This window comes from Monodelphis domestica, chromosome 1 (assembly GCF_027887165.1).
Source record: "Monodelphis domestica isolate mMonDom1 chromosome 1, mMonDom1.pri, whole genome shotgun sequence".
NCBI lineage: Eukaryota > Metazoa > Chordata > Mammalia > Didelphimorphia > Didelphidae > Monodelphis > Monodelphis domestica.
In genome coordinates, this window is record NC_077227.1 from 615,242,287 (window position 1) to 615,270,146 (window position 27,860).

General features: G+C 37.8%; 1 protein-coding gene across 1 annotated transcript in view; it reads right to left on the bottom strand.

Annotated features, from left to right (window-relative positions):
* The window catches only part of PCSK2 (proprotein convertase subtilisin/kexin type 2), a 331,306-nt gene that overhangs the window by 160,555 nt on the left and 142,891 nt on the right, over positions 1-27,860 (bottom strand). Inside the window, exons 3-5 of the mRNA XM_001382075.4 lie at positions 20,862-20,975; positions 17,198-17,306; positions 1,635-1,672 (exon numbers count right to left, since the gene is read on the bottom strand). Coding sequence (XP_001382112.1) covers positions 1,635-1,672; positions 17,198-17,306; positions 20,862-20,975 — 261 coding nt within the window. The remainder of the gene's footprint in view (positions 1-1,634; positions 1,673-17,197; positions 17,307-20,861; positions 20,976-27,860) is intronic.

Below are 27,860 nucleotides of genomic sequence, written 5' to 3' on the forward strand. Positions count from 1 at the left end.
GAAGTGAGGAAAATGGTTGTGAAGGATGGAGAAAATTTGGAACTCAAAAATAAAAAAAATGAATAATTAAAAATTGTTTTTACATATAATTTTAGAAAAAATAGAATATTAAGAGAGAATGAATAGATTTTAGAAAAAAATGATTTTAGAATGAACTGATTTTAGGATAAGAAGCAACCTTTATCACTATTACTTTCTCATTCAGGACTGATTCTGTATCAAAAATCAAAGGTATATCACCCGATACTTCAAATCATTTGGAAAGTTGAGGATGAGCAAAGCTTTATAGAACATAGAAAAGGTACACTTACTATCCTCAGAAATTTATAGTCCAAATGAGTTACATAGAATCAAAGGTCTAATAGTATTTATATAATTTGAATGATTCTTCTATATAGAATTGCATATAATACTTGTAAACCAATAAAGCCCCAAATGGTAGAGCCTTTTAAGAGAGTTAATTAGTTTAGAATTTTGTTCCAACTCTTTGTGAAAGCAAAAAACAAGAAACAAAGTGGATACCCACCAATTGAGGACTGGAGAAATGCATTGTGGCATAGGAATGAAATGGAATATTAATGTGCAATAAGAAACAAGGAGTATAAAGTATTTTAAAAACTGGGAAGACTTGTGTGAACTGATACAGAAATAAAAACCCCACTAGAACTATATGTATAATGACATAAATTCTTAAACAAACCTAAAAGGTAACCTAATAGAAATTATTTTGAAATTAATTAAATTAAATTATTTTAAAATTGAATTGAAATAAGCAATGTTGGTCCGAGAGAATTGTGAAATTGTACTTTTCTCTTCATGTGAGAGAGCTGGGGGGACTATGGGTTCAAAATATTGCATCTCCTAGGAAGTGGGGTTGTTTTGTAGGCTAGTTTCTGTTTAACTGTTTTTGTTACAAGAAGTTATAAGAAATAAATATGCATTAGCAGAGTGACTTGGGAAATTACTACATTATAAATAATTTAAAAATTCACTTTATGTTCTGACTCAGCAAAGTTGGACAAGAATCTTAACTTCTCATTGTATTTTACAATTACAGAGAGCTTGAAATGTATGATTTCAGTAGGTCCTCAAAAAATCTCTGTAAAGTGGTTGGTAGGTTTTGTTTTTGGTTTTGGTCTGGACTTGTAACTTCATCAGTTTTGGGCATTCCTGGTAAGTAGATTCCCTCTACCAACACAGGCTGACAGAGGCAATGAAATTTATAATCTTAGAGTTTCCTGGAGCATTAACACAATCAAATGACTTGTTAAAAGATACCTAGCCATTATGTATTGGAGTTTACTTTTGAACTTGGGTCTTCTTGATGCTGAGGAGAATTCATTACCCTTTATACCCTATGGCTTCTCTGTAAGATCCCCTATTTTACAGAAAGGACAAAATTACAGTTGCTTCTGCTTCCTCCGCCTCCCTTCTTTTTTTGACTCCATTCCTATTCTTTCATAAACAGCTCAAGGTTGACATGGCACCAAGTTCGTTTCAGTCCACTTGCCTTCAGAAGAAGGACTTAGCACCTACAAGATTGGTGGCTCTAAAGTTGCATGCTCCTAAGGCCAACAAAGAGGCCAGACCAATAAAGAAACCACATTTCCCAGGAAAGGGTAGCTTGTACTTACGTAGTTTGCAGCAAGATCTGGATGGAGATAGTCAATCCCTATAAGAAAGTAATGAAAGCACAGAAATCAGAGGTTAATGCCATCAGAATGTGTTCTTTGCATCAGTGCATTAGCTATTACTCTCTGCCTTTCTTCCCCACTCCCCTATCTGAACCCCACCACATACAATGCAAATTATTGTGAAGATTGCAAGTCAGATTGATGTCACACAAGCCACCTGCCACAAAGAAATCCTATTAATGTCTTAAGATGAGATGTATCAACCAATAAGCTTCAGCGCTAGTCAGGAAAGACATGTTAGATGAGTTTGTTCCATTCTAGGTTGGAGCTAAAGGGTTGAATATATAACAGACATCAGAGTTTTTAACCAATGGCTCATTAAAACCCCTTTTTGAGGCAGGGTTGTGGAAATTCTTACTTTTCTTACATTTTACATTCAACTTAAATGATTACAACTCTTAGAAATTCTTTTATTTTTTATCATACTCTAAAATATGTTGTAGATGAGATAATCTTTTTAAAATTAAAAAAAAAGAGACCTTTTGTCCCATTTTATAATTGGTACCAAGTATTAATCAAGGCAGAAGAGCCGTAAGGGCTAGGCAATACGGGTGAAGTTACTTGCCCAGGGTCACACAGATAAGAAGTGTCTGAAGTCAAATTTGAACCCAGGACCTCTTGTCTCTAGGTCTGGCAGTCTACTTACTGAGCCACCTAGCTACCTCCACCCGCACCCCCACCCCCATAAGAAGGTCTATTCAGAGTACTGACTATCTCCTAGAACCATATTGGTCAAGGCATAACATGCATGCCCCAGGGTGCAGGAGGGGGCTGTTCCATTTCCCCTCTTTACCATGCTTGAGGACATTTTTTGTACACTCCACTCCTCTGTGTGGCAGCCCAGTGTGAACACTTCTTCCCTTTGCTCTCGGGGGTAATGTGGGGTGATCACAGGTGGCTTGAAGATATAGTTTGGACACATGATCTCTAAAAGGTTCACTAATGCTGCCCTAGAGGCTGGGAGGTAGTGTTTTTGGAAACAGGACATACATAAGAAAAAGCCAGAGTAAGGAATGCATCAATGTATATGACTTGAGCACCAACCTATATTTGAATCCTGATCCCTGTTACTCATAAATGGTATTTTCAAAGATTCTTGGGGTGGGGTGGGTCAAGGCAGGGCAGAGGTGGAGATCAGGGGGAGACAGCTTATTATAGATAGATACATTTGTAAAATGTACTAAGTGGCCTCAGATATTTCCCAGCTGGGTCACCCTGGGCAAGTCACTTAACCCCCATTGCCTAGTCCTTACCACTCTTCTGCCTTGTACAGTATTGATTCTAAGATGGAAGGTAAGGGTTTTTTTTTTTAAACAAATACTTTCATTTTGTTCTCCCAAATAAAACAATTTAAATTCCAATGTTTAAGAGCCATTTGAGCTAGACTATAGTCCTTCCAGAGCTGATCAGCTTTTGGATACACACACACACACACACACACACACACACACACACACACATGTGCTGTGGCATGTCCAAGAATGATCACAGAGAATCTAGGGTGGCTACATGTTATAGGTTTACTTGTATGTGTACTGGCTGTATCTTTTGTTTCAGTATCAAAACATCATAAATATTCCTTGTGATGATCCTGAGTTTAAAACCAAGTGGACCAGAGCTGACTTGGTGGGGGTTGGGGTTTTGAGGGGGTTGGAGTGGAGAGGAAAGTGTAAGATGGGAGCAAAAGAAAACTTTTTATGCCCTCACCACAGCAAAAGGAACCTGGAGAAATGGGGGAGCCTGGCCAGGGAAAAAGGGTCATATAGGAAAGTGCCTTGTGGTCTCTAACATAAGTTAGGTTTGGGGGGTATAATATTGGGAGCAGGAAGGTGGAACAATGGAAAGAACCTTGGAGTTAGAATCAGGAACATGGCAGGTAGGATATATATCTTGTATCCAAATAGTTATTTGCATGTGGTCTCTTTTGTTAGGAGGTAGGTAGGTGGATAGCATGCCCATCCTGAAGTCAGGAAGACCACATTCTGAGTTCAAATCTGGCTTCAGACACTTACTAGTTGTGTGATCTGAGCAAGTCACTTGCCACAGTTTCTATTTGTAAAATGAGTTGGGAAAGCAAGTGATAAATCATTCCAGTATCTTTGCCAAGAAAATCCCAAATGGGGCCATGAAGAGTTGGACATGAATGAAATGACTGAACAGTAGCTCCTCCATTAGACTTTAAGCTCCTTGAGGGCAGAGAACTGTTTTGGTCTCTCTTGATATTTCTAGCACTTAGCACAGCACCTGATACATAGTAACCACTTAAATGCTTGTTGACTGATTGACTAATTAAAATACAACAAATAATATATTATTACATGTAACATAGAACATGTATAACAATGCTATGTAATAACACATATCTGTTATTATATGTAAGGTTCCACAACTATGGACCTCTAGAAAGAAGCAGGGCAGAGAGTTTCTCATAGTTTCTTTACCACCAGGTGAGTTATTATTATTAAAAATAATAATAATTTCTTTTTAGAATGGAGTCACCAGAAAACCTGATGCTTCTTCAGTTTTTCAGCAAATGTACCTTTCTAGGATGGAAAAATTGAATCTTTTCCCCAGGCCACTGAATTAATAGGAATTTGACACTATTTGCTTTCTCTTCAGTACCACTGAAACAGAGTTTGGACCCTAGTGAGCAAGAATATGTAGTTAAAATAGGAAGTTACCAAATGGCCCAGCTTGGGCTCTTGGGTCTCTGTTTCTCCCTTGTCACACCTCGTCTCATGATGGGGCAGAATCTCTTCCCTTTCCCCTTCCCCAACATACCCTGTGAAATGAGGGTGTGATTTGTCATTCTTTCCCAGGATGCCACAATGCTTACTTGTGGATATCATAGGTGTTGTGCTCCCTTGCGGTTACTTCTGTCTGTATCTCCTCTAGCACTTACCAGATCTCAAGAAGTAGGGATTGTACTCTCTCCCTCTACTCCTCCCCTGTTCCCTGGCATGCCTGCACCTGAGAAGGTGCCTTGGAACCTCACTTATAGACATGATGACAGCAGTTGTGTTTCTCTTCTGGGTGGGCTTTTAGAAGCCACCTATTCTGGCATTAATGCTACCAAGAGGGAGAACAAATACATGGATGTGCCTATGGCCGAGAATACTTATAAGATCGAGTGTCATGCCCTCCTGCTCCTAAATGGATCTTCTCTTGATTAGATACATCAGGATGAATACATGTTTTGCACACTGCCCAGAGCCAAGGATCTGTAGCATTAGAACAAAATTTAGCTTTCCTTCCTTACGTTTATAATCACAACTTCTAGACCAGGTACCTCCAGTCAGAAGCAAGCAAGCCAGATTTCCTTGTTGGTTTTTCCTAGGCCCAGCTGGTCAACTTCTTCCATTGTGCTTTGCCTTCCCTGATTGAGTAAGCCAGAGCTCTGAATTTGTAGTTTGTGAATGTGTTCTTTAAAACAACTATTCTGACAAGTTTCCTTCAGTGAGAACTTATTCTTCAACCAGGGTCTGTATCTTAGAGAGGATTCCTGTACCTGGAATAGGTGCCATCCAGATAACAGGTTTTTTACATTTTCTTTGTTCATAGGAATCCCCAGGAATGGGTCCCCTTTAACAGAATTTGGTTAATAAATGAAGGGGGTGTCAATGTGAATTTTTGGATGACTCAGTTTACCCTTACTTTTGAGAAACCCCAGTACTAAGCACACCTATTTTGATTTAAATATTAAGCACCTTTTTGTTTTGGAGGCTTCTCTATTGATTGAAAGTTTCCTCTCCAGAAGCCCAGCTCCTGAGTTTGACCTTTGTCTTTAATTGGTTACAGCTGACCATTTTCTAATGCCCTAGCTGTGGAGTGTTTGCTGGTTTATGCACCTGTTTGTAGTTAGTCTTTGTAGGCTTTCCAAAGGTATAAAGAGACTCTTGGGTTCCATATCGCTTTGGAGTTGGCACTAAGAGCTGTGTCTTCTTCTGGGGATGTGGTTCCCAGAGTCATTGGTTCTGTGTGGTACCTAGACTAATGAGCCTATCCCTTTATTCCTGATTAAAGAGTGGGTTTTCTAACTACTTGGAATTTCTGTATTTATTTCCAAGTTATCAGGGGCAAAGTTTCTTTTCTTGTATACATGTTCCCCATGTCATCAGGATGGAGAGGGGTGGAGCACCTCTTTGTTAGCTATTTACCAATTTGAGATATCTTGGGACATTCAAGGAAGGGGCTGAGCAGCCTGACCAAGCTTCAGGGTCTCTGGTCATTGAGAAAGGACCATTGACCTATGTCACTTTATTGATCATAATGCTGGCCTAACCAATGAACTGATAATCGATAAGCTGATATTTCTTATGGTCTCACAAGACCAGCCTCTCAGACAATTTTAATTATAACACATTATAGTCCTACATCTTTTATCTTATGTATTTAAAAGATAATTCTTAGACAGATCCACAGGCTTCACCAGACTGCCAAAGGAACCCATGACACAAAAATAGATTGAGAATCCTTGATTTGATTTATAGCTTTCCATAAGAGCATGCTAAAAAAAAATTAAAAAGAGCACACTAGAGCAGGATTATTACTTCTCTGCTTTCAACATGTTTTCAACCCCTCACCTAAATCTCTACTATCTCTTCCCACAGTAATCACAAGAAAAAGGATTAGAACCTTGGCATATCACCTTTTCAAAACTACTAGTCTCTGCCTTAGAATATAATTTTAGATATATTTGATTTCCCAAATCAGTGGAGGTAGTTAAGGTGTGAATAATCCAGAATAGTGGACAGTTGCAGTTTCATTAAAGATCAGTGATTTCCTTGGTGTGTGAATCCCCTCCACCAATTTCTTTATCATTTAGCTAAGAAACCTTAGAGAGGGAGCTCCCTGTAGTTCACAGTCATATTATGGGCTAGTGGTCAAACAGCTAAGTATCAGAGGAGACTTTTGAACCCCAGTCTTCCTGGTTTTAGGTCCATCTCTATCTTAACTACCCAGAACACAGCTATTAACCAGCACAGAATAGAAAACAATGCTATTTTATTTGCCTTTGGAATGACATAATGAAATCACCCCATTACAAATGTGTTGTAGCTTTAAAAATTTAATCTGTAAAAGATTATATAATCTATGAAACTAGAAGAGAAGTATAGAGAAGGTAGAGAAGGATATTGTCACACTCCACAGAAAGGCACCAGTTCCTAGAACTCTTGCTTTTTCTAAACAAGGAGAGAGAGTGTGATAGGAGTTACTAAGAGATGGAAGTTAGCAGCAATAAAGAAAATGACAACTATGATAGGCAGGGATTGGATATTTCTAGACCTGGGGCTGATTAGAATGGGAGGAAGATAAAATTATTTTATGTACATAGTAACTATGTGTAGATATATATTTATGAGAGAGAGAACCTAATTATGTTAAAGGTAAGTTAAGTGTTAAGATGTAAAGGTCACTTAGACTTATGCTACATCTCTTGAGAACACAGAGACAGCGAGGTCAGAAGATGTGGCCTTCTCATCTAAAAGCTCTTGAGGGGAATAAGAATGTTTACAGGTGAGATGCCTAATAAAAACAGTTGTCTTTGGTGGATGGAGCCAATTTAATATGTCTAAAGATTTGAGAGAAAAGGCCCAAGTTTTACCTTTTTTATTTGTTTCTGAATAGACCAACCTCTTTTCCAAAGAGTCATACTCATTACTGCTGCCTGTAGTTCTCTTTAATCAAGTGCTTGACCTTGCCTTTGTATTCCTCGAACTGTGATGCTCTGATTTTGACTTCAATAGAGGGTCATCCCAACTCTAGTCCTTCATGAGTATCCCTGAATTAACCACCTATCCCAATACATGGTTGATCCTCTCCCTGACTCTTATGATCATCACAGAATCACAGAACTAAAGAATTTCAGCAATGGAAAGGACTTTCAGAGGCCACCTAGCCCATTGATATTTGAGGAAGAATCCTTTTTACTATAATGGCAAGTGGTCAAGGGGCCTCAGTTTGGAGGTGTACCATCAGGCAGCTCTTTGAAGCTTTTGGATAGCTCTAATTTCTAGGAATCGTTTCCTTATTTGAAACAAAATCTTCTAATCAACCTCCACTCATTCCTCCTAATTCTGCTCTCTGGAGCTAAGCTGAAGAAGACCAGTCTTGCTTCAAGGAAACAACCCTTCAAATCCTGGCTATCCTTACTAAGCTTCTTTTCTTGTCTCCAGTATAAACATTTCCAGGTTCCTCAGCTGATCTTCATATGGCTTGCTCTTGAAACCCTTCAACATCCTGGTTTCCCAACTCTGGCTGTCCTTTGGCAAATCTTGCCAATGCTAAAATGTGGCACTTCAAACTGGTCATAATACTCCACATGTGATCTAAGACAGATATGTAACTTTACCTACCTCAACCTGTATCTTTACCAATCCTAAACTCCCTGCCTTGGGGTAATAGCCAGGTTCCCAGATGGAGTTCTCATGAGGGAATAATGCCCTCATAATGAAAGTGCTTAAGATGTTATAAGTAGAGTTTGTGCTGATATCTGTATGTCAGGATTATGGAACAGGTAGTCTACTTGTGGGTTGTAGAATTCTCCTAGTCATGTTTTATTAATATGAATTTGAGAAGTTAACATATTTGTTATTTAAAATGTGATCTAGGCTACCAACCAATAGTCAAGGAAGGTAGCAGAGATGGGGGAAGGCAAACTAAGAGTGTGCTGGATAGCAAGAGGAAGCTAGGAAGGGATTAATACTTTTTTAATTAAAAAATTAAAATTCTCCATGAAAATAATCCACCTTACACATAAAGAGTTTATAGCTTCTAAGAGTATATAGGATAGCAACTTTTCCATGGGTTTAATAATCCAATAAAACCCAATTAGTATTTATTAAGTACCTTCTACATGCTTAATAGGTTATGTTAGCATCTCTTATGTGCTATACGGCTCTCCACTGTGAAGGGGACTTGGGATAAAAAGAAAAGAATTAAATAGGCCCTGTGTTTACACAGCTAACAGTGGAAGTAGACATGGGTGTGGGCATAGAATTATAGATAATTTGAGGGAAATTGAGGACATCCAGAGGTGGGAAACCAGGATGTTGAAGGAAATTGAGAAAACTTGGGGGGAAAGGTCAGGGAAGACTTTAGGAAGAAAGTAGTACCTGGCTGAGCTTTGAAGGAGATAGAGATTCAGAGATGTCAGATTGAGAAGAGAGTTCATACTAAGAGATGCTAAGAGGTTAGCATTGTCTACAAATTGGTATTCATCATATCTTTGGTATGACATTCAGTAGAGAGGCTAGGGAGCATTATTTTACTGTGTACGAAGGCAGATGAACAGTATTTATTGTCCATATGAGGAATTCCTTTTCTTTGTTTCTTGGGCAAAATGGGCAGGTGAGGATGTTCAATTACAGAAATGACTGCTAGACAGCTGCCTTGAAGGCCAAATTTTCCAGTATTTTTAGTTCAGTACATTCATCTTGTTATTCTGTAATGGAAGTTTGAAGCTGATTTTACCTTCTAACCTTCTTATCCTGTACTCCCCTCTACAAATTCTCTGATCTGCTAGACGACTTGAGACAATTTGCCTTTCCTCACACAATACACTCCATCCCACTCCTTGCCTTTGCTTGTTCTCCTCTATGCCTGGATCGTTCTTCTCCCCTTATTACAGTCTTTAGTCTTCTACTTTCCTGTTTTTCTTCAAGTCAGCTAAAATGTCACCTTCTGCAGAAGAATTTTCTCAGTGCCTTCTCCTCCTGGTTCTAATTTCCTCATCTGTAAATGAGCTGGAGAAGGAAAGGACAGTCTTCTCTGGGAGACTACCTTTCATCTCTCGTGTATATATCTCTCGTGTACGTATATAATTAATTGCATATGGTTACCCTCATTAGATTGTGAGCTCCTTGAAGACAGGGGCTGTTTTTGACTTTTTAAAATATTTCTAATGCTTAGCATAGCACTTAGCAACTTGGCACATAGTAGGTACTCAATTAACTTATTGATTGATTCTTAGCTTTGAGAAAGTCATAAAAAATGCTATTATGGAAAGGAAAGGCTACTTGGAGTCAGAGAACTTGGGTTTGAATTTCAACTCTGATATTTCTTGCTTATTTAATAATCATTTATACTAAGGGGGTTACCTGAGATGATCTCTAAGGCCCCTTATAACCCTAAATCAGATGGCTCAGGGCCTCTAGGAATTTCTTACATTTTTTGAAGACCCATCCTTTGTTTTTCATATATCTTCTCCACTCCAAAGGACACAAAGCAGTATAAGAAAAAAGAACAGCAATAAGTCATCTTAAGTGAATTTTTCTCTTTCTACCCCAGCACACCTACTTGCCCCTCTTCCTCTTTATCCAGAGTGCCCAGTTTCTTAATGACTGACAAGTCTGGATGCAAATGGAGATAGCACAATAACATTGGGAAAAAACTCTAGACAGTGTTGCTGTTCAACCATTTTTCAGTGACATCTGATTCTTTGTGACTCCATTTGGGGTTTCCTTGGTAATGATACTTTAGATATTTGCCATTTCCTTCTCCTACTCATGCTACAGATTAGGAAATTGAAGCAAAGAGAATTCAATGACTTGCCCAAGGTAATATAGCTAGTAAGTGTCTGAGGATAGATTTGAACTCAGAAAGATGGGTTTTCTTGATTCTAGGCTTGGCACTCTGTCCACTGTATCACTTAGCTGCCCACTAAACAGATTTAGAATCTGAGGTAAAATCAATGCCATCTCTCTTGGAAAAAATCTGCATTATTAACATTGTCTTGATCACTTTTTTAAGTCCAGTCAATCAAGCAGTAACTCAAGCTCATATTTGCTCCCAATGGAATTTTACAATTGGCTCTTGCACACTTGTATGAGCTGAGCCCAGGACCCTGCTGATGAAAATTTTGCCTTTGATATTTACTACCTGTGACCTTGCACAAAACATCTCTCCTCTAAAATCACTATCCTGTATAGTATCAGTTTTCCTCATCTCCAAAATGAGAGGATTGCATTAGATGACTTCTGAGGTCCCTTCTACCTCTATAGCTATGATAATCTGATAAAAAAGTAAAAGTTATATATCTTCCTCAGTTCTTTCGGGAGAGAAAGAGGGGTGATGTGGGCATCAGTCCAGGAACTAAACAAAGGATACTAAAATATGCATAGGAAGGGCTACTGGAGGTATTTCCCATGGTCTATTTTTAGTTCCTTTTCAGAAGTTCCATTTCTAGATCACCTTTTGTATTCACCAACCACTAGGGCAGGGAAGGACAGGGATTAAGAGGTTGGAAGTCTCCATCATCCTTAGTTATCTATACAAGGCTTGTTTAGAAGCAGAACTTGGTCCTCTATAACCAGTATGTTGCAGTGCTTTCTCCAGCTTGGAAAGGTTTCTAAACTAAAGCATTTGGGGATCAAGAAGTAGTTGAATAGGCTGAAGCATTAAAACATACCCTTCTCTCTGCTTTTATTTCTCTTTGTTTTTAGACCTCAACCTCCAGAAAAAACTCTTTTATCCACTTCAAAATGTATCACTCATCAGAAATACATGGCAACATTGTTTTTAGGTTTTGACATTGTTGTAAAGAAAAATCAGTTTAAGCTAGATGACTTATTTGGCTTCCCTGGCAATATATAAAGAACAATGTTCTTTGTGAATTTCCAGAAAAAATCAATTCATTATTTCATCTCTGAATGTCCTTCATATGTAAATTGACCAAGAAAAAAATAATGAAACCCATTTCTAGAGAGCTCAGGTAAAGAATAACCAGTAGAGAGTTATCTCCAATGGTTTACCTCTAGGAAATGAAGGTAAGTCGACTTGCAAAATTAACATGGATTTTCATGGTAATTGACACCAGGGAAGGAACGACTTTGGCTGAAGAGCTTGGCTCTGTGAAGTATGAGAGGAATTCAGTGCTTTTAGCTGTGTTATATCATTTTAAGACAAGCTGAGAACAGTGACTCAATAAGAAATTAAATGATTATTTGGGGACAGAGCTAGTCTATTGGGATAGTATGTGTATACATCAGTGGATATGAAAACAAGCCTCTTCTTACAGATGCATTTGTATATATATGTGAATGGAAGTACTAGCTAAAAATCAAATGGCATATTTTCAACAAAGAGAGAGTTCACAAATTAAGGAATTGTGGCTGTGTTTTGAGTATAGTTTTTTTTGAGAGACTTTGAATTTTTTGTATGTTTATGTAAGACCAAACCAGAAAAAAATATTATTTGAAAGACAGGGAAACAAACTCATGGGCTCTTGGGAAACATGAGTATGTTTCAGTAGAAAGAATTTTGAATTTGTAGTCAAAGGATTGAATTCAGATCCTAGTTCTGCCTCTTGGTACCTGTATGAACTTAGATGAATCATATAAATTCTCTGGATCTCAATTTCCTTATCTATATAATGATGGGATTAGACTATATGGCTTTCTTGTCCCTTTCCTCTCTAGATGTATGATCCTATGAAAAAGGGCACATTTTTCTATCATTCAGCTCTGGAGAACCTTAGCATTATGTTTGTTCCTGTTTGCATGCAAAATTAACTTTTTATAGCTCAGTCTAAATACTTTAGCATGACAACAGTAAAAAAAAGAGCTACTAACAAACTGTTACCAGAGTCATTTTTTGAAATACTCATTTTTATATCACCTCTCATATCCAAGTAGTACTATTTATTCTACTTTTGTAACTTCTGACCCTTCTCTTTCTGTCTGCCATTACCCTTATATAGATCTCATTACTTTCTTCCTGGACCATTGCCATAGTCTCCTAAAAGGGATGATGACTGATTTTAGTGGTGATGAGAAAACGAAAATGCACGTAAATTTTATTCTAGGGACCTGGGTGGAATGAAAATGTTTATGCTGATACATATAATCAAGTCATAACATACGGTGACCGATTACTCTGATTTAATCATCTATCATAGTATAAACAGTCACAATTTTGCTGTTTTTCTCTTCTCGGGACATTGACTCATGTATATTCTATGCATTAAACATTTAATGATGTAATATTTAGAAAGTACTATGAAGTCAGGGATAATACATAGCCCATTTAAAAAATATTACCAATTCTAGCAGGGTTCTGAATTCAGAAGGTTCTCATTGTATGTGTTATTGTTGTCATTTGTAGAATTTCCAAATTACAGAGTTGGAAGGGAGCTCAGAACAATTTAAAAAGACTTATTGAACAAGAATGCCCCATATGACATCATCTAATCTTTGCTTGAAATTCTCAAACAAAAGGGATCTACTACTACTAGCCCATTGAAGTGCTTGGACAGGACTAATTGTTTTGCAAGGTTTTTTTTTTTTTTGACATTAATTGACATTTGTCTCTTTGCAACTTTTGCTCACTGATCCTAGTTCTGGGGCCAAGAAGAAAAAAACAATCTTTTTTTCCATATGATGACCCTTAAATACCTATCATATGCTCTTAAGTCTCTAGACTTATCCTTTTTCTAGGTTACCTGTCCCTAGTCTCTTCAACTTAGAGAATAATCTGGGGGCTTGTCCACTATCACAGTCAATATATGCCATAGATCTTCTCTGAGGATGCCTTTTTTGCATAATACCAGATTGCCCCTCTAAATTATTAGATGGCAAAATATGAGGCCCTATACCATCTTAGTTACTCTCCTTTGAATGATCTACAGTTTGTCAATCTCTTTCCCAAAATGTGGAACCCATAACTAAATATAGTACTTTAAAGTCTGACTAGGGCAGGTAAAGTTGGATCTGCATATACCAGTCCTCAATATCTGCTTCCTCTGCTCCTTTTACTCCGCTGATGAAGTGTGCTAAAGGAAATATTGAGGTTTGTAAAAAATAGACTCGAATACAGGACTACAATCCCCATGAGCCTTTGCTCCACTTCCCCAGAATGCCTTGTAATTTCACCTGGGCCGAGATCGAGAAGATATTTAAGTGGATTCAAAGGCTTTTGAAGGGGGTCTTTTGGACTTCCGTTTTGGAGCAGAGGCGTCTCTTCCATGATGTGAGGTTATTTTGTCTAGGCCTCTGGCCTAGGCACATGTTTCTTACTTGTATATTCTTAATCTTTAACCTTTAATAAACCTCTAAAAAATATAATACTCCTTGCAGAGAGAAACTAATTTCTGCCTCAGATGCCTCAGTCTCCCCATATTTCCTAAATTTTAATCTTTACAGGTTCTATTATAAATTTTTGTTACCTGATTTCAACAGGACCCTCCCTGCCAAAAGGAAATATTTTAATTCTTTCTTCTCTGATTCTTTTGTATTTCCCACTGTGGATATTACAAATCTTCTCTAAGTTTTCCAAAAGCATCTCTCTTCCATCTTCTTCATATAAAACTGTACCTCATATTCTACCAAGCAAGGCTATTTGCTATGATTCTCCCTTCTTCCTTATCATACCCCATTCTGTCCTATTTGACTCCAGTCTCTGATGAAGTAGTAGCTTTTCTCATCATCAATGTCAAACCCTCTTCTTGTGCCCTTTATCCCATCTTCTTCCATTCCCTTCTGAAAATTTCCCCTCTTTCCATAATCATTTCCCTTTTTTCAAGCTTCTTTTATTAATTTACTTTGTCCCTGTTACATAGGAATATGCCTAGTTCTCTTCTGTCTTAAACAAGGTCACTTGACTCTATTATGCTTTAAAGTTAATTATCCTGCTTCATCTCCCTTACACAGCAAAACTACAGAAAAAGCTATCTTTACTTGTCTTTGCTTCCTTCCCTTTAAGTGTATTCCCATTCCTTGCAATCTGGCTTTCATCATCATCATCATCATCATCATCATCATCATCACCACCACCACCATTATCATCATTATCATTACCATCATCACTAGCATTTATGTAGTGCTTAATATTTGCAGAATGATTTATCTTAACTCATTTCATCCTCACAACAACCCTGTACTATTATTATCCGTTTTTCACAGACTGGGAGAAGTTAAGAGATTTTCCCAGGATCACATAGCTATTAAGTGTCTGAGGCAGCATTTAAATTTGGATTTTGTTAATTCCACGTCCTGTACTCCAACCAGTACATTGCTTGGCTGCCTCATTACTCAACTGAACCTTCACTCTCCAAAATTATTAGTTATCTATTGATTGCCAAATCCGATGACCATTTACTATTCTTATCCTCATTGTCTCTGCAGCATTTGATGTGTTGATCCCCATTTTCTCCCGGTTATATCTTCTTCTGTTCTGGATTTTCCCATAACACTGGTCTTTCTTGCTTTCTCTTTTTGAGCATCTTTTGCTGTCCTCCAGCTGTGGATACAAGGCTCTCATCTCTTGTTTCCCTGTGTTCTTTTTCTTAGTGATTTCATCAACTTCCAAGCTGGAGGTAGGGACATGATGGAGACTGTCAGCTCCTTTCATGTCAGTTTCCTCCCAGAGCCCTATCAGCTACCTGATGTGGGGTTGGCATTGTCCATCTTCTCTCTCAAAGCTGGAAGCCAAAAGCACCTGAAAGGACTGCATAGTACAAAGAGACAGGAGAGATCTTGAAGAGCCTGGAGCTCTCTTCTACCCCACTGCTGCCAACTCTACCATGTGCCTCATGCAAATACAGGGCATTGACCTCCACCAATGAAGAGATACTATGGTAACAATGGGCTTTGGGGCTCCAATTACATGAGCTAATACTGAGTTAGCTTTTTTTTGACTGTTGAACCTCCTTATTGAAGCATATAAAGTTTAGGCTACACTAGATCTTCCAATTTTTTCCCCCAGCTGAACTGCTGCCAGCTAACCATATAGCACTGATTTGGCATTTGTGAAATTTGATTTTTTGAACCTAGCATAAGATTTTTTTACATGATCATGAAGTTAATAATATATGAGGAAGGGAACTCAAGAATCAAGGCAAGATGAATGGAGTTTGGTACAAATTTCAGGGATGGAGAATATCAAGTGGAAGTATTTAGGGATTTGTATCATGGGTTGGAAAAATGGCTAATAATAACAGAAGAAAGGTGAAAAGACTGTGAGGACAATGCAGTTTGCCCTTTTCTCCTTCTACCTCCAGTTTATTCTCCTACCTCCGGTTTATTCTCCTACCTCTGGTTAACTCTCCTTCCTTAGATTTCAGGAAAGTCCCTAGAGCCATGGAAAGTAAATAGGTTCTGTTTTTCAAGTCCAGATTCATTGCCATTGAATGTCCCAGAAACAGTTTAATAAAATTCTGGAAATTTTGCTAAAAATTAGCTTTTGCCAGGATGACTCTTGAGGTTACCCTGGCATAAGGTCTTTAGGTATTGTTCCTAAGGAACTTCTGGGATATGGGATCCTCAGCAGAATGAAGCCAAGAACTCACTGTGAAATATATCTTAAAAAAATAAAGACAATAAAAACCTCACCTTGTCTTAGAATTGATACCAGGTATTGGTTCCAAGGCTGAAAAACAGTAAGTGCTAGGGCCAGCAGTTCTCAACCTCTCAATTTGTAGCAATGAGAATACATAATGCATATCAGGTATTTACATTCTGAATCATAACTGTAGCAAAGTTACAGTTATGAAGTAGCCACCAAAATAATTTTTTGGTTTGGGGTCACTGCAATGTGAGGAACTGTATTGTGGGGTCACGGCATTAGAAAGCTTGAGAACCACTGTGCTAGGCAGTTGGGGTTAAATGACTTGCTCAGGAAATGTCCACCTAGTTGTCTGGATACCAATATTATAAGAAAGTCTTGTTCCATCCTACCCCTTGAAATGATGGAGAAGTAGACTTTATATCAAATTTAAAGAGGATTAGGAGAACCATGAATAGTTATATCTTTATGGAGTTTCTACAGGAGCTGAAGAAAGTTGAGGATTTACTTATAAAATGGAAAGACAACATGGTTTGGGCCCATGGTGGGAAACCTATTGCACACATGCCAGAAGCAGAGGAGGCACTTATAGCTCCCTCTGTGGACACACACACCATTGCCCTAGCACAGAGTCTGTCATAGTTCATTACTAGAAAGCCAGAGGGACCTGAGGCTGGGCTTCTCTTCTCCCCCTCATCTGAGGACATTTCTCACATCACCTGCCTCTTTAAAAGTTTTGCCATCACTGGTCTGGGCACTATGGTGTCAATTGGTCACTCAATAAGCATTTATTAAATGCTTAGTATTTTCCAGGCACTGTGCCATACTGCCTATCTTATCAATACCTTTTGAAGACCATTTCATCAATATCATTTGAAGAATAAATATGCTTTTAGAATGACATTCATTGTAAAGAAAGCAGATAAATCCATCCAGGGATGTGCTGGAGCCAATCTGAACCAGTTCTTGATATCTGATTGTTAAATTTTCAGGATGACCATTTACACTTCAGAAACTGGAACATGCTTGATATATTGATCAAGCTTGATATATTGATTTGTTGATTGTCTAGACATAAGGAAGTGATAGAGAAAATGTTAATACTACAGACTAAATTTCAAAGTGTGGCATGCATTTTCAGAGAACCAATTGTTAAATATTTACTGGAACAGTCCCAGACAAATCTATGTTCTCAAATGATATAAGAATTTTGAAATACTTACCATCATCCATGATTCCTATGGTAACTCCTTTTCCTGTGTACCCCAGCTCCCAGGCTTCAGCCACATTCAGATCAAGTCCTGGAGTTCCATCAGCTTGTCCAGTGTTGATCTGATATGTAAATTCAAAATCAGAACTTTATTTATTTTGTGTAGAGTCCTAAGAGTTTTTATTTTATATCTATTGTAATGGTGCTTTTATGTTCTTTTCTTCATTGTGGGCTCTGCATGTTTATTAAAAGATATTGTAAACTATGGGAGTGGAAACACCGAGAAAAAGCAACTGCCTGAATACAGAGGTTGAGGGGACATGACAGAGGAGAGACTCTAAATGAACACTAATGCAAATACTATCAACAAAGCAATGGGTTCAAATCAAGAAAACATCTAATGCCCAGTGGACTTACGCGTCGGCTATGGGGGGTGGGGGGAGGAAAAGAAAATGATCTATGTCTTTAACGAATAATGCTTGGAAATGATCAAATAAAATATATTAAAAAAAACAAAAAAAAAAGATATTGTATACTTAGGTATATGTCACATCCCACCAACTAACATACATGCCGTGAAGGCATATTTTATTTACCTTTGTATTTTTTTGCACATAGTAGCTACTTCAGAAATGAATTGCCACTGGGTAGAACAATGGACAGAATATTGGGTCTAGAGTAAGGAAGACCAGAGTTTCCTGAGTTCAAATCCAGCCTCAGTCACTTATTAGCTGTGCAATCCTGTGCAAGTCATTTGACCCTATTTGCCTCAATTTCTTCATCCATAAAGTAAAGTGGAGAAGTATTTGTCAAACCACTCCAGAATCTCTGCTAAGAAAACTCCAAATGGAACCATGAAGAGAGAGATGGGGTTGTAGACTCAAAAACAACAACCATTGGGGCAGGTGGGTAGCTCAGTGAATTGAGAGCCAGGCCTAGAGATGGGAAGTTCTAGGTTCAAATCTGGCCTCAGACACTTTCCAGCTGTGTGACCCTGGGCAAGTCACTTAACCCCCATTGCCTAACCCTTACCACTCTTCTGCCTTAGAACCAATACTCAGTATTGATTCCAAGATGGAAGGTAAAGGTTTTAAAAACAAATAAACAACAAAAACAACCACCACAACAAAAATGAATTATAGAATCAAATTTATAAATATGGAAGAGACCGTAAAGGCATTGAGTTCAACCCTTTTATAAATGAAGAAAATGGGGAGCATCATAGTTAAGTACCTTGCCCAAGGCCACACAGCTAGTGAGTGTCTAGGTGAGATTTGAACTTAGACTTTCCTGACTCCAAGACTAGTATCCTATTCATGAAAACACAGTGCAGGGGAGTGAAGGGAAGAAGAATTAAGAGTCCAGGATGAATCCTAGGTGGTAAACCTGAGTGACTAGAAGATAAGTTCCTTATTGGAAGTAGGTCAGTAGTACTGAATATACTTCACTACACCCAAAATCCATGATTAAATTGTTGTGGGTATTTTTTTTTTCACCCACGTACATTGCAATTTCTGTGAGACTTCGTAATAGTCTTTGAGGACAGATATAGCCAAAAAAAAACAAACCCAAAACAAAACAAAAACCCTTTTCATGTATCTACTTTGGTTATGAATCTTAACTAGGCTAGAGCTTGTATGATAGACAGATCAATCGCTAGGCCCAAGGGTCCAAGATCACTAGGCTTTTCTGGTTTCTAAGGATTGACCAGAACTTGTTCTTCACTGGTCCAGCCTTCAAAAAGGGACATTTCCATGCAAGATCATAATCACAGATTGAGCTGGAAGGAACCTTTGAGCCCATTGATTCCTCTCTTTTTATAGATAAGGAAGTTGTGGCCCAAAGAGATTTAGTGACTTGCCCAGGGTCACACAGCAAGTAAGTGTCTGAGGAAGGATTAGCAATCAGGTCTTCCAATATTCTATCCATTGTGCCTTATAGAATTCCTAAAATATTAATATCTAGCCAGCCAAATCAAATGAGGATGAAGAGAGAGTAGAGTCAGTTTGATTCTTTCTTTGCTGGTGACCAAGTCTGGTAGCCTAGCAGCTTATTTAAAGTCTAAGGTTATTCATTCTGGAGGAAAATTTGGAACCATGCCCAAAGGGTGCTAAAAGACTGTCTGCCCTTGATCCAGCCATAGCACTGCTGTATTTATACCCCAAAGAGATTATAAGGAAAAATACATGTATGAGAATATTCATAGCTGCACTCTTCGTGGTGGCAAAAAATTGGAAAATGAGGGGATGCCCATCAATTGGGGAATAGCTGAACAAATTGTGGTATATGTTGGTGATGGAATACTATTGTGCTAAAAGGAATAATAAAGTAGAGGAATTCCATGTGAACAATCTCCAGGAAGTGATGCAGAGAAAAAAGAGCAGAACCAGGAGAACATTGTACACAGAGACTGACACACTGTGGTACAACCAAATATAATGGACTTCTCCATTAGTGGCAATGCAGTGACCCCTAACAACTTAGAGGGACTTATGAGAAAGGACACTATCCACATTCAGAGGAAAAACTGTGGGAGTAGAAACACCGAAGAAAAACAACTACTTGATTACATGGGTCAAGGGGGATATGGTTGGGGATATCGACTCTAAATGAACATCCTAGTGCAGATATCAACAACATGGAAATAGTTTCTGATCAAGGACACATGTAATACCCAGTGGAATTGAGTGTTGGCTATGGGAAGGGGTGGGGAGAGGGGAGGGAGGGAAAAAATTTGATTCTTGTAACCAAGGAATAATGTTCTAAATTGACTAAATAAAATTTTCTTAAAAAAAGGTGAAAAAAAAGTCCAAGGTTATTGATTTACATTCTGGGCAGCCCATTTTTTTTTCTCTTGCCTCATTCCTTAGTTGCTATCTTAATGCAAAATTCAGGAAAGCAGCATGTATATTTAAAAAAATAAAGTAGCTCATTTCCCCTTAATGACCTGTCCTGCTGACTAGTATTAGAAACAACTAAACTTCTTTGAGAAAGTAATCCTACCCAGATGAATCCTAAAGGAATGCTGACATTCCTAAAAAAGATCTACTAATGAGGCAGACTGGTTTTCAGTGTCATAAACTACATGGAAGTTCAGTCCCATAGAATTTATTTCCTTCCAAACATTTCTAGATATCTGTTCACTTATTTGCCAACTTTTGATTGTACCCTTGTGATGTCATCAAATGCCTTTCCTTTTTGATTATATAGAGTCCTTCACTCTGCCTTCCTTTGCTCCTGGGAAATACTCTTCCTCACTTCTTCATGCATGCAAATTACCATAGGTTTGACACAAACAGGCATATGTACTAGCAGGCACCCATATATCTCTTTCTGCTCCTGAAAATTGACTTCAGAGATTTGTGTTTCCCTATGGGTACCATCTCTGGACTTGTGAAATAAGCACAGTTTGCCTGCTTCTGAGAAAAGTGAATTTGGAGGGAAAGATGCTTGGAATGAGAAGGAGTGGGCGCAGGCAGAGGGGACGGGCAGGAAGGAAAGCTGATCATTTCCAGAAGGTGATTAAATAAAGTCATCTGTATGCTTTACTAAATGCGTTTCTGGAAGTCTGCTGTAGGCTGCCATTCATCAGGAACAAAACTGGGGAGCATAGAAATAGATCGTGAGCTTAAGGATGCAAGAAGAAAAACTTTGTAAAACAATAACAAGAGGCTTACCAGGTACCACTGCTTTGTAAACAGGGGATCGTTCATGTTGATGTCAATTTCATTAATGTCTCTATACCCACGTTTTTTTCTGCCAAATCCTTCCTGCTGCAAAACCATCTTTACCTGAAATGACAATGTTGATACATTATGCAACAAAATATGAGATGAACATAAGAGCCAATCCATACTCACTTTGATTTGTTTTCCCAGGCCAAATTCCATCCATATATAATACCAAGCTTTCTTAATGGAATCCAAATTAATCTTATATAGGCTTTCATCCTAAGATTGCTTCTAGTGAACATTTATTATATTCATGGCAAACAAATAGGCCTTGGTGTTATCCTTGTAACATTTGTTGGGAGGTAAATGAATATATTCATAGTAATAATGATAAAGAGGTCAGGTTCAGTCCATGGTTCACATTGAGTGAAATAAAACAAAAGAAAAATATAGCTATAAAGAATTAGACCAAGTCATAGACTTAGGGGAAAGAGGATGGAAAACAGCATCTATCATTCTTATGGAGGGTTAGCTAGCATTTACATTTGTTGACATAGTACTGCACCATCACAGTTTGGAAATCTGCCCAGAAAATTGCCTGGGAAGCTAGCAAGCTCTGAAGCAAAGCATCAGAATATATAAGTGAGGAGCCATCAAAGAGAATTTGATCAGTGATGGCATTATCTTCATAATGTCTGAACACTTAGATGTGGGACACACAGAAACCTGAATTGTAGGGCATGAATGGCATTCTTCTTTAGGGACTGACGCATTGAAATCTGACTTTGTTTATAACCACTCAACTACAGCAATTGCAACAGAACCTTATTTCAGACAAGATACCACGATTTAATAGTAGTAATAGCTATTTCAATGCCCCGAAGCAAGAATGAGTCTCTGAGGAAAATGGAGGTGCATTGACAAGAAGGGAATATAGGAACTAGGGGTATGCTGGAACCAATTTTAACTGATTCATGTAAGCCAATTGTTAAATTTTCAGCTTGAGCTTTATATCACTGAATTGGCAAGTACCTTAAAGCAAGGCTTGAGTTATTATTTTGTTGACTGACTAGACTTAGGAAGTGATGTAGAGAATAGTAATGATGTGAATTAAAACTTAAAATATGTTCTCAGTATGTTTTTTTTTTTCTCCTGGTGAGCTGGTTGTTAAAAATTTACCAGCATACCTCTAGGAGGAACCTACTTGGAAAGTTACTCTGGAATGGTGTGAGGACAAGCAGGAAAGAGAAATATATGAAAATGTTCCAAAATGCTTGAATAAAAATAAAATTATTTTTATTAAATCTTATTTATTAAATACCCATTATGTACAAGATATTGCACCAGGTACTGAGGATACAAAGATTTATTCTTTCTGGTAAACTATGCCACTTTGAATGTAGGCCAAGATTGAATTGGCTTTCTTGCTTGCTATAATCACATTATTGACTTATATTGAGCTTGGATCCCCCAGATCTTTTTCAGCTTTTTTAAAACCTCCAGATCTTTTTTTTTTTTTTTTTTTTTTTTTAATATATTTTATTTGATCATTTCCAAGCATTATTCGTTAAAGACATAGATCATTTTCTTTTCCTCCCCCCACCCCCCATAGCCGACGCGTAAGTCCACTGGGCATTAGATGTTTTCTTGATTTGAACCCATTGCTTTGTTGTTAGTATTTGCATTAGAGTGTTCATTTAAGGTCTATCCTCTGTCATGTCCCCTCAACCTCTGTATTCAGGCAGTTGCTTTTTCTCGGTGTTTCCACTCCCATAGTTTATCCTTTGCTTATGAATGGTGTTTTTTTTTTCTCCTGGATCCCTGAAAGTTGTTCAGGGACATTACACCGCCCCTAATGGAGAAGTCCATTACGTTTGATTATACCACAGTGTATTAGTCTCTGTGTACAATGTTCTCCTGGTTCTGCTCCTCTCGCTCTGCATCACTTCCTGGAGGTTGTTCCAGTCTCCATGGAACTTCTCCACTTTATTATTCCTTTGAGCACAATAGTACTCCATCACCAACATATACCACAGTTTGTTCAGCCATTCCCCAATTGATGGGCATCCCCTCGTTTTCCAGTTTTGGGCCACCACAAAGAGCGCAGCTATGAATATTTTTGTACAAGTCTTTGTGTCCATTATCTCTTTGGGGTACAGACCCAGCAGTGCTATGGCTGGGTCAAAGGGTAGATATTCTTTTGTCGCCCTTTGGGCATAGTTCCAAATTGCCCTCCAGAATGGTTGGATCAGTTCACAGCTCCACCAGCAATGAATTAATGTCCCTACTTTGCCACATCCCCTCCAGCATTCATTACTTTCCTTTGCTGTTATGTTAGCCAATCTGCTAGGTGTGAGGTGATACCTCAGAGTTGTTTTGATTTGCATCTCTCTGATTATAAGAGATGTAGAACACTTCTTCATGTGCTTGTTAATAGTTTTGATTTCTTTATCTGAGAACTGCCTATCCATTTCCCTTGCCCATTTATCAATTGGAGAATGGCTTGATTTTTTGTACAATTGATTTAGCTCATTATAAATATGAGTAATTAAACCTTTGTCAGAGGTTTCTATGAAGATTTTTTCCCAATTTGTTGTTTTCCTTCTGATTTTAGTTATATTGGTTTTGTTTGTACAAAAGCTTTTTAGTTTGATGTAGTCAAAATTATTTATTTTACATTTTGTGATTCTTTCTATATCTTGCTTGGTTTTAAAGCCTTTCCCCTCCCAAAGGTCTGACATGTATACTATTCTGTGTTTACCCAATTTACTTATGGTTTCCTTCTTTATGTTTAAGTCACTCACCCATTTTGAATTTATCTTGGTGTAGGGTGTGAGGTGTTGATCTATTCCTAGTCTCTCCCACACTGTCTTCCAATTTTCCCAGCAGTTTTTATCGAATAGTGGATTTTTGTCCCAAAAGCTGGGATCTTTGGGTTTATCGTATACTGTCTTGCTGAGGTCGTTTTCCCCCAGTCTATTCCACTGATCTTCCTTTCTGTCTCTTAGCCAGTACCAAATTGTTTTGATGACTGCTGCTTTGTAATATAGTTTGAGGTCTGGGACTGCAAGGCCCCCATCATATGTGTTTTTTTTCATTATTTCCCTGGATATCCTTGATCTTTTGTTCTTCCAAATGAACTTTGTTATGGTTTTTTCTAAATCAGTGAAGAAGTATTTTGGTAGTTCAATGGGTATGGCACTAAATAGATAAATAAGTTTGGGTAGGATGGTCATTTTTATTATATTGGCTCGTCCTATCCATGAGCAGTTAATGTTTTTCCAATTATTCAAGTCTAGTTTTAGTTGTGTGGCGAGTGTTTTGTAGTTGTGTTCATATAGTTCCTGTGTTTGTCTTGGGAGATAGATTCCTAGGTATTTTATTTTGTCTAAGGTGATTTTGAATGGGATTTCTCTTTCTAGTTCTTGCTGCTGAGCTGTGTTGGAGATATATAGAAAAGCTGATGATTTATGTGGGTTCATTTTGTATCCTGCAACTTTGCTAAAGTTGTTGATTATTTCAATTAGCTTTTTGGTTGAATCTCTAGGATTCTTTAAGTAGACCATCATGTCATCCGCAAAGAGTGATAACTTGGTCTCCTCCTTGCCTATTCTGATGCCTTCAATTTCTTTATCTTCTCTAATTGCTACTGCTAGTGTTTCTAGTACAATGTCAAATAGTAGAGGTGATAATGGGCATCCTTGTTTCACTCCTGATCTTATTGGGAATGCATCTAGTTTATCCCCATTGCAGATGATATTAGCTGTTGGTTTTAGATATATACTGTTTATTATTTTTAGGAATGACCCTTCTATTCCTATGCTTTCTAGTGTTTTTAATAGGAATGGGTGTTGTATTTTATCAAAGGCTTTTTCTGCATCTATTGAGATAATCATGTGGTTCTTGCTAGTTTGCTTGTTGATGTGGTCAATTATGTGGATGGTTTTCCTAATGTTGAACCAGCCCTGCATCCCTGGTATGAATCCTACTTGATCATGGTGAATGATCCTTCTGATCACTTGCTGGAGTCTTTTTGCTAGTATCCTATTTAAAATTTTTGCATCTATATTCATTAGGGAGATTGGTCTATAGTTTTCTTTCTCTGTTTTTGACCTGCCTGGTTTTGGAATCAGTACCATGTTTGTGTCGTAAAAGGAGTTTGGTAGAACTCCCTCTTTGCTTATTATGTCAAATAGTTTGTATAGTATTGGGGTTAACTGTTCTCTGAATGTTTGATAGAATTCACAGGTGAATCCATCAGGCCCTGGGGATTTTTTCTTAGGAAGTTCTTTGATGGCTTGATGGATTTCAATTTCTGATATGGGATTATTTAAGAATTCTATTTCCTCTTCTGTTAGTCTAGGCAGTTTGTATTTTTGTATATATTCATCCATTTCTCCTAAATTGGTGTATTTATTGCCATATAATTGGGCAAAGTAATTTCTAATGATTGCCTTAATTTCCTCCTCATTGGAGGTGCTGTCCCCCTTTTCATCTTTAATGCTGTGAATTTGCTTTTCTTCCTTCCTTTTTTTAATTAGATTGACCAGTACTTTGTCTATTTTGTTTGTTTTTTCAAAGTACCAGCTTCTTGTCTTATTTATTAAATCAATAGTTCTATCACTTTCGATTTTATTAATTTCTCCCTTAATTTTTAGGATTTCTAATTTGGTTTTCTGCTGGGGGTTTTTAATTTGATCGCTTTCGAGTTTTTTCAATTGCATTTCCAATTGATTGATCTCTGCTCTCCCTTGTTTGTTAATATGAGCTTTCAGGGATATGAATTTGCCTCTGATTACCGCTTTGGCTGCATCCCAAAAGGTTTGAAAGGATGTTTCGCCATTGTCATTTTCCTTGATGAAATTATTAATTGTTTCTATGATTTCTTCTTTAGCTAAACGGTTTTGGAGTATCATATTGTTTAATTTCCAATTGGTTTTAGATTTGGTTTTCCATGTACCATTACTAATCATTATTTTTATTGCCTTGTGATCTGAGAAGGCTGCATTCATTATTTCTGCTTTTTTGCATTTGTGTGCTATGTTTCTGTGACCTAATGTATGGTCAATTTTTGTGAATGTGCCATGTGGTGCTGAGAAGAAGGTGTATTCCTTTTTATCCCTATTTATTTTTCTCCATATGTCTATTAATTCTAATTTTTCTAAGATTTCATTCACTTCTTTTACCTCTTTCTTATTTATTTTTTGATTTGATTTGTCTAAATTTGATAATGGTTGGTTTAAGTCTCCCACTAGTATGGTTTTATTGTCTATTTCTTCCTTCAATTCTCCTAGTTTCTCCATTAGAAATTTGGGTGCTATATTATTTGGTGCATACATGTTGATTAATGATATTTCCTCATTGTCTAGAGTCCCTTTTAACAAAATATAATTACCTTCCCTATCCCTTTTGATCAGGTCTATTTTTGCATTGGCTTTATCAGATATCATGATTGCCACTCCTGCCTTCTTTCTATCAGTTGAGGCCCAGAAGGTCTTACTCCATCCTTTAATTCTGACCTTGTGGGTGTCAACCCGCCTCATGTGTGTTTCTTGAAGACAACATATGGTAGGGTTTTGGATTCTAATCCATTCAGCTATTCGTCTACGTTTTATGGGTGAGTTCATCCCATTCACGTTCAAAGTTATGATTGTCATTTGTGGACTCCCTGGCATTTTGATTGCCTTCCCTAATTCTAACCTTTTCTTCTTCGGCTCTACCTTTTAGTCCAGTGATTTACTTTGAATCAGTCCCCCTTGTCCCCTCCCTTGATGTTTCCCTTTTTAGTCCCTCCCTTTTTGTTCCCTCCCCCTCCCCCCTCTCTTTCCCTCCCTTTTTGTTCTCCCTCTCCCCCTCCCCCCCCTTGGTTTTCCCTTCTCCTTACCCTTGTTGGGTAAGATAGAATTCAAGATCCCAATGGATCTGGATGTTTTTCCCTCTCAGAGTTGATTTCCCTGAGATTGAGGTTTAAGTAAACCCCCCCCCTCTCTTCCTCTCCTTCTTATAGGAGTTTTCTTCCCCTCCCCTTCCCCTGTGAATCTTTGTGTGAGAACCATTATTCTATTTGGTCTTTCTTTACCCCCTATTTATACATTACATTTTCCCCACATATTAGTATACATAGATTGATATAAATGTAGTCTTTATAGAAGAGAGTTTGAGTAAAAGAAGATAACATTTTTCCCCTTTCCTTAATATTTACCTTTTCAGGTATTCCTTGCTCTTTGATTTTCGGTATCAAACTTTCCACAGAGCTCTGGTCTTTTCTTTGCAAAAAGTTGGAAGTTTTCTATTTTGTTGAATGCCCATACTTTCCCTTGGAAGTATATAGTCAGTTTTGCTGGGTAGCTGATTCTTGGTTGGAGACCCAGCTCTCTTGCCTTTCTGAAGATCATGTTCCATGCCTTACGATCATTCAGCGTAGAACTTGCAAGGTCTTGTGTGACCCTGATTGGCATTCCTTTATATCTAAATTGTCTTTTTCTGGCTTCCTGTAGGATTTTTTCTTTTGTTTGATAGCTTTGGAATTTGGCAATTACATTCCTGGGAGTTGTCTTTTGGGGGTTTAGTGTAGAAGGTGTTCTGTGAGCTCTGTCAGTGGCTGTATTGCCCCCTTGTTCTAGAATCTCTGGGCAATTTTCTTTGATTATATCTTGTATCACCATGTCCAGTTTGGTGTTTATTTCTGGCTTTTCTGGGAGTCCAATTATTCTTAAATTTTCTCTTCTCCCCCTGTTTTCCAGATCTATCACCTTGTCGGTGAGATATTTTATGTTCTCTTCTAATTTCTTGGTGTTTTGGCTTTGCTTTATTAGTTCTTGCTTTAAAGCCTGGTTTTCTTTTACAGTTTGGTCAAACTGGTTTTGTAGATGCGTGAATTTCTTTTGCATCATTTCCCACTTTTCCTCCCAGAGGGCTTCCATCTTTTTGGTCCTTTCTGATTCAAATTCTTCATAGGTTTGTGGAGAGTTTCTGTTTCCTTTGGAAGATTTTGGAGAATTTTCT